The sequence below is a fragment of the Gadus chalcogrammus genome, chromosome 11, assembly GCF_026213295.1.
Source record: "Gadus chalcogrammus isolate NIFS_2021 chromosome 11, NIFS_Gcha_1.0, whole genome shotgun sequence".
Classification (NCBI taxonomy): Eukaryota; Metazoa; Chordata; class Actinopteri; order Gadiformes; family Gadidae; genus Gadus; species Gadus chalcogrammus.
In genome coordinates this window covers 27,639,783-27,650,443 of record NC_079422.1, presented here as the reverse complement: position 1 = coordinate 27,650,443, position 10,661 = coordinate 27,639,783, and the positions used below count along the sequence as shown (strand labels likewise).

At 49.6% G+C, this 10,661-nt stretch overlaps 1 protein-coding gene and 1 long non-coding RNA gene across 2 annotated transcripts; both read left to right on the top strand.

Annotated features, from left to right (window-relative positions):
- The first annotated feature begins 533 nt into the window (after window positions 1–533).
- golph3a (golgi phosphoprotein 3a) lies at window positions 534–7,611 on the top strand. Its single transcript, XM_056602193.1, has 4 exons — window positions 534–934; window positions 3,806–3,937; window positions 4,814–4,928; window positions 7,075–7,611. The coding sequence occupies exons 1-4, from the start codon at window positions 722–724 to the stop codon at window positions 7,497–7,499; spliced, it is 885 nt and encodes a 294-aa protein (XP_056458168.1). The 5' UTR covers window positions 534–721; the 3' UTR covers window positions 7,500–7,611.
- LOC130391871 (uncharacterized) lies at window positions 4,939–5,288 on the top strand. Its single transcript, XR_008896950.1, has 2 exons — window positions 4,939–5,088; window positions 5,130–5,288. It is a non-coding gene; the product is annotated as an uncharacterized LOC130391871 (long non-coding RNA).
- Window positions 7,612–10,661: the final 3,050 nt, after the last annotated feature.

The following is a 10,661-nucleotide window of genomic DNA, read 5'->3' as shown; positions in this document are numbered from 1 at the left end:
CAATAGTCCAATAATAAATTATGAAAGTTTAAATTAGTATGACCGTATTAGTATGAGTTTCAATAGCCTCCATTAGCCATGATAATGACTGGTTAGTTTTGATGGTTAGTTGAGGAGTAGGTTAAGGACTGATGGTTAAGGAATAAAGGACTGATTGTTAGTATTGGACTGATGGTTAGTTAAGGAGTAGGTTAATGACTGATGGTTAGTTGAGTAGGTTAAGGTGATAGTTATTGAGTAGCTAAATAATAAATTAAATCACAAATGCTTTTTTTCGTCTCTAAATTATTTGGAGACGCTTTAAAAGTACTAGAAACTAATGTATAGAAAACTACAATGTTACTATAACGGCACACCATTGTTACTAGGTGAGATGCCTACCTAGGATATACCTGCTGGGATGATGTAGGCCGACAGGAGGCTGGGCCACCTCGGTCTGTCTGTAGACCTGAGGCTGGCCCACCTCGGTGAGACTGTAGGCCTACAGGAGGCTGGCCCACCTCGGTGCCACATCCACCGCTCCGTCAGCGGCGGGCGCCATATTGGATCCTCGGTGGTAAACACACACTAACCCGGGCTGTTAGCGGACAGAAGAACGGCTGACCGGGCTGCTATATGTATCAGCGGGGTCGGTCGAGTGCTTAGTCTCGGGCACACGGGTCCGAGAGGTTTGACTTGTAGTCGTTTTGTGGCGAGCTTGCTGGTGTGTTTTTTATAAGACATGACTTCCCTGAGTCAGAGGAGCTCGGGCCTGGTGCAGCGCCGAACCGAGGCGTCGCGTAGCGCAGCGGCCGACAAGGACAAGCCCTCCGCCGGGGAGGAGCCCGAGCCGCGCCGCGGAGAGGAGCCCGAGGACGACGAGCAGGGAGACTCCAAAGAGACGCGGCTGACCCTGATGGAGGAGGTGCTGCTGCTCGGCCTGAAGGACCGGGAGGTGAACCGGCTGTTTTAATTTCCCTCAACAGCATTTTATTAGCGAAAACTCCCCTCGATGTACAGGTTGTTGTTTTCCAGGTTAATAACTCGTCTCTCCATCGTGTCACAGGCCAACAATAATGCATTATAAACCCTTTGATCAATATAAACCTTAAAATTGGTTATTTACATCATTCCTCTGCCAATCTCTAGTAAGTATCCAGTAAGTTTATCATCTTCTTTTTATATATATATATATATATATATATATATATATATATATATATATATATGTGTGTGTGTGTGTGTGTGTGTGTATATATATATATATATATATATATATATATATATATATATATATATATATATATATTACACGTGTGTGTGTATTATACACAGGTGTATGGATGTATCGGTAGTGTATATATAGTAACAGTATACTGCAGACTTGACAGGAAAATGTGGACGAAAACGATTTGATCCTAAGTGATAAACAGACAGATTTTTTTTTTTTTTTTTGGTTTGTTGATGATTTGAGTTATTTCACAACCACCCAAATATAATTAAGGTAAGTTCAGTTCATTTTAGCTGGTGGTGTTTCAGAAACCTATTCTGAAACCATCTCAAACAGCTCCTGTATAACTGGTCCAAAAACCTGGAAATATGTTTCCAGGTTCTCTTTCTGAGCGGGAAATCTCTTGTTTCCTTAATTTCATTCAAAATGCAAGCTAGTTCGAAAAAGCTGTACATAATGTACTAGAGATCGCATCGGCATTTAGATACCCCACTAAGACACTTCCTCTCTGATACCTTTCTCTAACACCTCCTCCCTTTTCATCTCCTCTCTCCTTGTTTACCTCCTCTCTGTGTTGATATGAGATGCAACTGGACCGGCTGGGACTTCATAATCCAGCCCCAGATTGAAAGTAGTGCAGCTGTTTCCTGTGTTGATCTTTATTTCTTCGATCGCCTGGTCAACCTAACAGTAATTCTGACTTAGTCTGAGATTTTGGCTCTACAGTATGTCCATGAATCCATGAGTCCTGCCATGTAGAGACCACTACATGGTCTCTGTATGGAGAAGAAGCCCAGTACTTTATGTGCGCCTACAGAGGCGAGGGGGGAGTATTCAGAGCCAGTACAAACAGCCTGACGCCTCCTCAGCGTGTGAATCAGTCTTTCATTGAGCCGGGCGTGTTCTGTTGGGAGAGAGTGAGGTGGTGTTGGGAGAGAGTGAGGTGGTGTTGGGAGAGAGTGAGGTGGTGTTTAGTGAGGTGGTGTTGGGAGAGAGTGAGGTGGTGTTGGGAGAGAGTGAGGTGGTGTTTAGTGAGGTGGTGTTGGGAGAGAGTGAGGTGGTGTTGGAAAGAGTGAGGTGGTGTTTAGTGAGGTGGTGTTGGGAGAGAGTGAGGTGGTGTTGGGAGAGAGTGAGGTGGTGTTGGGAGAGAGTGAGGTGGTGTTGGGAGAGAGTGAGGTGGTGTTTAGTGAGGTGGTGTTGGGAGAGAGTGAGGTGGTGTTGGGAGAGAGTGAGGTGGTGTTGGGAGAGAGTGAGGTGGTGTTGGGAAAGAGTGAGGTGGTGTTTAGTGAGGTGGTGTTGGGAGAGAGTGAGGTGGTGTTGGAAAGAGTGAGGTGGTGTTTAGTGAGGTGGTGTTGGGAGAGAGTGAGGTGGTGTTGGGAGAGAGTGAGGTGGTGTTGGGAGAGAGTGAGGTGGTGTTTGGAGAGAGTGAGGTGGTGTTGGGAGAGAGTGAGGTGGTGTTTTGGGGGAGTGAGGTGGTGTTTAGTGAGGTGGTGTTTGGTGAGGTGGTGTTTGGAGAGAGTGAGGTGGTGTTTTGGGGGAGTGAGGCGGTGTTTTGCGGGAGTGAGGTGGTGTTTTGGGGGAGTGAGGTGGTGTTTGGAGAGAGTGAGGTGGTGTTTTGGGGGAGTGAGGCGGTGTTTTGGGGGAGTGAGGCGGTGTTTTGGGGGAGTGAGGTGTTGTTTTGAGGGAGTGAGGTGGTGTTTTGGGGGAGTGAGGTGGTGTTTTGGGGAGTGAGGCGGTGTTTTGGGGGAGTGAGGTGGTGTTTTGAGGGAGTGAGGTGGTGTTTTGGGGGAGTGAGGTGGTGTTTTGGGGGAGTGAGGTGGTGTTTTGGGGGAGTGAGGCGGTGTTTTGGGGGAGTGAGGCGGTGTTTTGAGGGAGTGAGGTGGTGTTTTGGGGGAGTGAGGTGGTGTTTTGGGGGAGTGAGGTGGTGTTTTGGGGGAGTGAGGTGGTGTTTTGGGGGAGTGAGGCGGTGTTTTGGGGGAGTGAGGCGGTGTTTTGGGGGAGTGAGGTGGTGTTTTGGGGGAGTGAGGTGGTGTTTTGGGGGAGTGAGGCGGTGTTTTGGGGGAGTGAGGCGGTGTTTTGGGGGAGTGAGGCGGTGTTTATGAAGACAACGAAGGTGTGTTGCTGTTTGACTCGGCTCAGCGCCACCAGAACTACAAACTTGGAGATGTAGTTCACAACTTGTAAACTTTGTAGAAGTTTGGATCGATTATAAACGGACACTAACGCATTAATAATTAATATAAGTAACATATACAAGAAAAAAGTATGAATAAAACTTTCTTCCGAAATCAGAGTGTTCAGGAAACGTTCGTGTCTATGTCTATGACATAAAACCGGAAAAACTGATCGTTCGTGAGACTAGACTTCATAACAACAAGAATGGATGCCCCCAGGGACCCCTTGGGGCTTCACTTCCGTTTGGCCCGCAGGCCGAGCCTACGAAACCACCGCTACGATTAGCAAGCTTATGAAGCTCGTCATCCATCGTCTCTCCTGGCGTGCCCCGTAGCCTCATGCTGGACCCGCTGATGCCCAGCGGGGGACAGACGACGGGCCACCGGGGGCATCTGGTTTAATGACGTGTCTGTGCTGCAGGGCTACACCTCCTTCTGGAACGACTGCATCTCGTCCGGGCTGCGCGGCTGCATGCTCATCGAGCTAGCGCTGCGTGGGCGACTGCAGCTGGACGCCTGCGGCATGCGACGCAAGAGTCTGCTGGCCAGGAAGGTGAGGCTCTACTGGCTCTGGTCCACTCCGCTAGGTCTGGTCCTCTGGGTCTGGTCCTCAGGGTCTGGTCCTCAGGGTCTGGTCCTGGTCCTCAGGGTCTGGTCCTGGTCCTCAGGGTCTGGTCCTGGTCCTCAGGGTCTGGTCCTGGTCCTCGGGGTCTGGTCCTCGGGGTCTGGTCCTGGTCCTCGGGGTCTGGTCCTCGGGGTCTGGTCCTGGTCCTCAGGGCCTGGTCCTGGTCCTCTGGTCCTGGTCCTCTGGTCCTGGTCCTCAGGGTCTGGTCCTGGTCCTCAGGGTCTGGTCCTCAGGGCCTGGTCCTGGTCCTGGTCCTCTGATCCTGGTCCTCAGGGTCTGGTCCTGGTCCTCAGGGTCTGGTCCTCAGGGTCTGGTCCTGGTCCTCGGGGTCTGGTCCTCTGATCCTGGTCCTGGTCCTCAGGGCCTGGTCCTGGTCCTCTGGTCCTGGTCCTCAGGTTCTGGTCCTGGTCATCGGGGTCTGGTCCTGGTCCTCTGGGTCTGGTCCTGGTCCTCAGGGCCTGGTCCTGGTGCTCAGGTTCTGGTCCTGGTCCTCGGGGTCTGGTCCTGGTCCTCGGGGTCTGGTCCTGGTCCTCAGGGCCTGGTCCTGGTCCTCTGGTCCTGGTCCTCGGGGTCTGGTCCTGGTCCTCGGGGTCTGGTCCTGGTCCTCGGGGTCTGGTACTGGTCCTCAGGGCCTGGTCCTGGTCCTCTGGTCCTGGTCCTCAGGTTCTGGTCCTGGTCCTCGGGGTCTGGTCCTGGTCCTCAGGGTCTGGTCCTGGTCCTCGGGGTCTGGTCCTTTGGGTCCTCTGGGTCCGGTCCACCCCTCCAGGTCTGGATCTGTAACCCTGTTCTCTGGGGGTTCTGCAGGTGATCTGTAAGTCCGACGCCCCGACCGGAGACGTCCTGCTGGACGAGGCTCTGAAGCATGTGAAGGAGACGCAGCCGCCAGAGACGGTGCAGAGCTGGATCGAGCTGCTCAGCGGTGGGTAGCTCTTCTAGCGCCTGGCCCGCTAGTCCAGGGTTTAGAGGCTATCGCTAAGGTACAGGAACGCTAAGGTCGGGTTTAGAGGCTAACGCTGTAAGGTACAGGAACACTAAGGTAGGGTTTAGAGGCTAACGCTGTAAGGTACAGGAACGCTAAGGTTGGGTTTAGAGGCTAACGCTAAGGTACAGGAACGCTAAGGTACAGGAACACTAAGGTAGGGTTTAGAGGCTAACGCTGTAAGGTACGGGAACGCTAAGGTACAGGAACGCTAAGGTAGGGTTTAGAGGCTAACGCTGTAAGGTACAGGAACGCTAAGGTACAGGAACACTGAGGTACAGGAACACTAAGGTACAGGAACACTAAGGTAGGGTTTAGAGGCTAACGCTGTAAGGTACAGGAACGCTAAGGTACAGGAACGCTAAGGTACAGGAACACTAAGGTAGGCTTTAGAGGCTAACGCTGTAAGGTACAGGAACGCTAAGGTACAGGAACGCTAAGGTACAGGAACACTAAGGTAGGGTTTAGAGGCTATCACTGTAAGGTACAGGAACACTAAGGTAGGGTTTAGAGGCTAACGCTGTAAGGTACAGGAACGCTAAGGTACAGGAACACTAAGGTAGGGTTTAGAGGCTAACGCTGTAAGGTAGAAGGTGTTGGGGTGGTCTTCATGATGTGTTTAGAGGCTGTGTTGTGGTGGTCTTCATGATGTGTTTAGAGGCTGTGTTGGGTTGGTCTTCATGGTGTGTTTAGAGGCTGGTTGGGGTGGTCTTCATGATGTGTTTAGAGGCTGTGTTGGGGTGGTCTTCATGATGTGTTTAGAGGCTGTGTTGGGGTGGTCTTCATGATGTGTTTAGAGGCTGTGTTGTGGTGGTCTTCATGATGTGTTTAGAGGCTGTGTTGGGGTGGTCTTCATGATGTGTTCAGAGGCTGTGTTGGGGTGGTCTTCATGATGTGTTTAGAGGCTGTGTTGGGGTGGTCTTCATGATGTGTTTAGAGGCTGTGTTGGGGTGGTGTTCATGATGTGTTTAGAGGCTGTGTTGGGGTGGTCTTCATGATGTGTTTAGAGGCTGTGTTGGGGTGGTCTTCATGATGTGTTTAGAGGCTGTGTTGGGGTGGTCTTCATGATGTGTTTAGAGGCTGTGTTGGGGTGGTGTTCATGATGTGTTTAGAGGCTGTGTTGGGGTCGTCTTCATGATGTGTTTAGAGGCTGTGTTGGGGTGGTCTTCATGATGTGTTTAGAGGCTGTGTTGGGGTGGTCTTCATGATGTTTTCAGAGGCTGTGTTGGGGTGGTCTTCATGATGTGTTTAGAGGCTGTGTTGGGGTGGTCTTCATGATGTGTTTAGAGGCTGTGTTGGGGTGGTCTTCATGATGTGTTGAGAGGCTGTGTTGGGGTGGTCTTCATGATGTGTTTAGAGGCTGTGTTGGGGTGGTGTTCATGATGTGTTTAGAGGCTGTGTTGGGGTGGTCTTCATGATGTGTTTAGAGGCTGTGTTGGGGTGGTCTTCATGATGTGTTTAGAGGCTGTGTTGGGGTGGTCTTCATGATGTGTTTAGAGGCTGTGTTGGGGTGGTCTTCATGATGTGTTTAGAGGCTGTGTGTGGGTGGTCTTCATGATGTGTTTAGAGGCTGTGTTGGGGTGGTCTTCATGATGTGTTTAGAGGCTGTGTTGGGGTGGTCTTCATGATGTGTTTAGAGGCTGTGTTGGGGTGGTCTTCATGATGTGTTTAAAGGCTGTGTTAGGGTGGTCTTCATGATGTGTTTAGAGGCTGTGTTGGGGTGGTCTTCATGATGTGTTTAGAGGCTGTGTTGGGGTGGTCTTCATGATGTGTTTAGAGGCTGTGTTGGGGTGGTCTTCATGATGTGTTTAGAGGCTGTGTTGGGGTGGTCTTCATGATGTGTTTAGAGGCTGTGTTGGGGTGGTCTTCATGATGTGTTTAGAGGCTGTGTTGGGGTGGTCTTCATGATGTGTTTAGAGGCTGTGTTGGGGTGGTCTTCATGATGTGTTCAGAGGCTGTGTTGGGGTGGTCTTCATGATGTGTTTAGAGGCTGTGTTGGGGTGGTCTTCATGATGTGTTTAGAGGCTGTGTTGGGGTGGTCTTCATGATGTGTTTAGAGGCTGTGTTGTGGTGCTCCCCTCTCCAGGGGAGACGTGGAACCCTCTGAAGCTGCACTACCAGCTGAGGAACGTGCGCGAGCGGCTGGCCAAGAACCTGGTGGAGAAGGGGGTCCTGACCACGGAGAAGCAGAACTTCCTGCTGTTCGACATGACCACCCACCCGCTCACCAACAACACCATCAAGCAGCGCCTCATCAAGAAGGTGCAGGAGGCGGTGCTGGAGCGCTGGGTCAACGACCCGCAGCGCATGGACCGCCGGCTGCTGGCGCTCATCTTCCTGGCGCACTCGTCGGACGTGCTGGAGAACGCCTTCGCCCCGCTGCTGGACGAGCAGTACGACCTGGCCATGAAGCGGGTCCGCAGCCTGCTGGACCTGGAGCCCGAGGGCGAGAGTCTGAAGCCCCAGGCCAACGAGCTGCTGTGGGCCGTGGTGGCTGCCTTCACCAAGTGACCCTGCCGGGGACATCCGACTGGCTGCACCGCAGTGACTTAACAGACTGGAGGGACGTCCTGGGAGGCCTAGTCCCTATCTACACTAGATCCAGGTCTAGATCTAGACTAGACCTGGATCTAGTCTAGATCCAGGTCTAGTCTAGATCTAGACTAGACCTGGATCTAGTCTAGATCCATCCCGTCTACTTCCCCTCGTCTTCTTTTCTTCCTGCTTGTATATAAGAGTCCTCTTGTTGGTCCAGACGTCTCCTCTCCTCTCTCCTCTCTCCTCTCTCCTCTCTCCTCTCTCCTCTCTCCTCTCCCCTCTCTCCTCTCTCCTCTCTCCTCTCCCCTCTCTCCTCTCTCCTCTCCCCTCTCTCCTCTCCTCCTCTCCTCTCCTCTCTCCTCTCCTCTCTACCCTCTCCCCTCCCCTCCCCTCTCCCCTCCCCTCTCTCCTCTCTCCCCGTCCCCTCCCCTCTCCCCTCTCCCCTCCCCTCTCCCCTCCCCTCTCCCCTCCCCTCTCCCCTCCCCTCTCCCCTCTCTCCTCTCTCCTCTCCCCTCTCTCCTCTCCCCTCTCTCCTATCTACTCCCGGCTCGCCGGTCGTCTGGACAACAAACAAACTAATCTTCAGAACAGAAACTCACCGTGGATGCTGATTGGCCGACAAGACTTTCTGCGGTGCGATCCAGCCCTGATCTGAAGCATACGACCGTTGTGTTCAGTTTGTCCCAACATGGCCACACTACAGCCCCTCCCCAGGCAGCCACGCCGATCAGCCAATCAGAGAGCTCTTTAGGACCAGGTGATGTCACACCGGGATATCGGAGTGGGTTGATTGGTGGATATTCGTCTACTCCCTTTAAGTATGGTGCTGATCAGGTGAGAAGGAAGACATGTTTCGTTTCTTGTTACATTCCTTATTTTGCATTAAATATTTTTTTTTCCTAATTGTCTCGGTTGGCTTGGATGTCGAGGTGACGATCTCAGCTGTGGCCACTAGAGGCCGCCACCTCTGGCACCAAGCTGAGATCTCATCGTACCTGACATCTTTCGTTTTTGTTTTCTCTGAAGCGAGAGAGAGTGAGAGGGTGAGAGAGAATGTTTTTCTTTCTTATACTATAAGAAAAAAATAAAGTACGATTGAAAGTGCCTAATCCTATTGTTGCCTTAATGTTTCTTTAAGTTTGGTTTGGTTCACAGCCTTACTGATGACGGAAGTTAACACTTGAATGCATTCAATGTGAAGTGAAAGTGTTTCAACAGTTGAAAGAATGTGTCTCTAAGCAAAAAAAGAAAAGCCATTTTTTATCTATCAGTTAAGTTTAACAGCAGCTGTTCAAAGTTGGAAAAGGCTAACAAAAGAAGAATACAAAATGAGACATGTTTTTTTTGTCAAAACATGCAGCATAATACGACAAAGATCAATGCTTTCTTTATACAGGCGTTGTGTTAACAATATTTGTAATCTAATATGTGAACCCGAGATGTAGTTTTGTCCGCTAGATACACGTCCCCGTTAGATCATTAGGGGGCGCCAGAGTGTATCACACCGTGTTGTCCGCTAGAGAGACACGTCCCCGTTAGACCAATAGAGGGCACCAGAGTGTAACTGCGTGTTGTCCGCAATAGACACGTCCCCGTTAGACCAATAGGGGGCGCCAGAGCTTCAGGGTAAATGGTTTATTTTACTGCGCTCAACAATGTAAAAGATATAGAAATATGAGTATACTATATTTATACTCATCGGTAGTAATACTTTTGTATAATTCCAAAACGCATAGTTGATTTTAAAAGTTTGTAATATCTACATGTAGGCCCTACTGTTCTGTAGTAACTATAAACATATATGAGTGAAAAGTGTAGAATCTATTGGCCTTCTTTTGTATCTTCATAAAACACGTCTACAAATGAACAGTTTACAGTCTCTAAGCCTTCTCTAACTAAACCCATGAAATAAATGTCGTAGTAGCTAGGTAAGCCTTCCTTAGTATGAACACGTATATGAACTAATATTTCTTAGTATCCTAATATTGTTAATAACCATACAAAGTGCCAACAGTAATAGTTCCTATCTATAGTAGTGAATATATATATATATATATATATATATATATATATATATATAATACTGAACAGAGTGAATAACCTTTAGACTGAGTGACGGAGGTAAAAGACTCCTTCAACGGTAACACTGGGGGGCCACAGGGGCCCCACACACACACACACACACACACACACACACACACACACACACACACACACACACACACACACACACACGTGTATGTGTGTTAGCAGCTGAACTAGATTGTTTTTACTCGGGGCATTCAGATTTCAAGGTCAAGTTTCAGCAGCAACAGGATGCTGTCAAACTGTTTTGATTCGGTCGATTTTCTCACAATAGTTTCTTGTTTAGTTAACCGTGTCTGTTCTTCAAACTATGGGTTAACCACTGGTCCAGGTGAGTGGGGTTAATGTTCTATTTGTATGTGGTAACTATAGTAATATAACATAACATAACATTACAATATATACAGTTAATGTCATGTCGGACTAGTTCATTGTATATTGGTGTATAGTTAATGTTATATTAGTTTATGGTTTATTAGTTTATAGTTAATGTTGGACGGTTTGGTTTATGAGTACGTACTGATGTTATGTTGATTGGTTTTGGACGAATCAGGAAAAGGAACAAACTCCTGTTCAACTGAGATCATGAGACACAAAGATATTGTTTCATACAAAAAGGCTTAAGGGACTTTTGGAACCAGGCAGTGGTAAACTGGGTGGTGAGGATTAGGTTAACTAACGGTTATAAACTAGTCTCCCATCTCTAACCTACAACAAGCTTCAGAATCATCCCATTAATGAAGAGACCAACACACACACATGCACACACAGACACACACAAACACACAGACACGTACACTACGACACGCGTACACATAGACACACACACGGATGCACACAAGTAGAGTCACACACTCTACTTGGGTGTTGTGCACCCGACGGCTCTCAGAGTGGCTCCTCGTTAGAGCGACTCCTCGTTAGGAAAGAGGGGAGAGAGAGGAGAGAGGAGAGAGGGGAGAGGAGAGGAGAGAGGGGGGAGGAGAGGATAGAGGGGGGGAGGAGGGAGGGGAGAGGGGGGAGGAGAGTAGAGAGGGGAGAGGAGAGGATAGG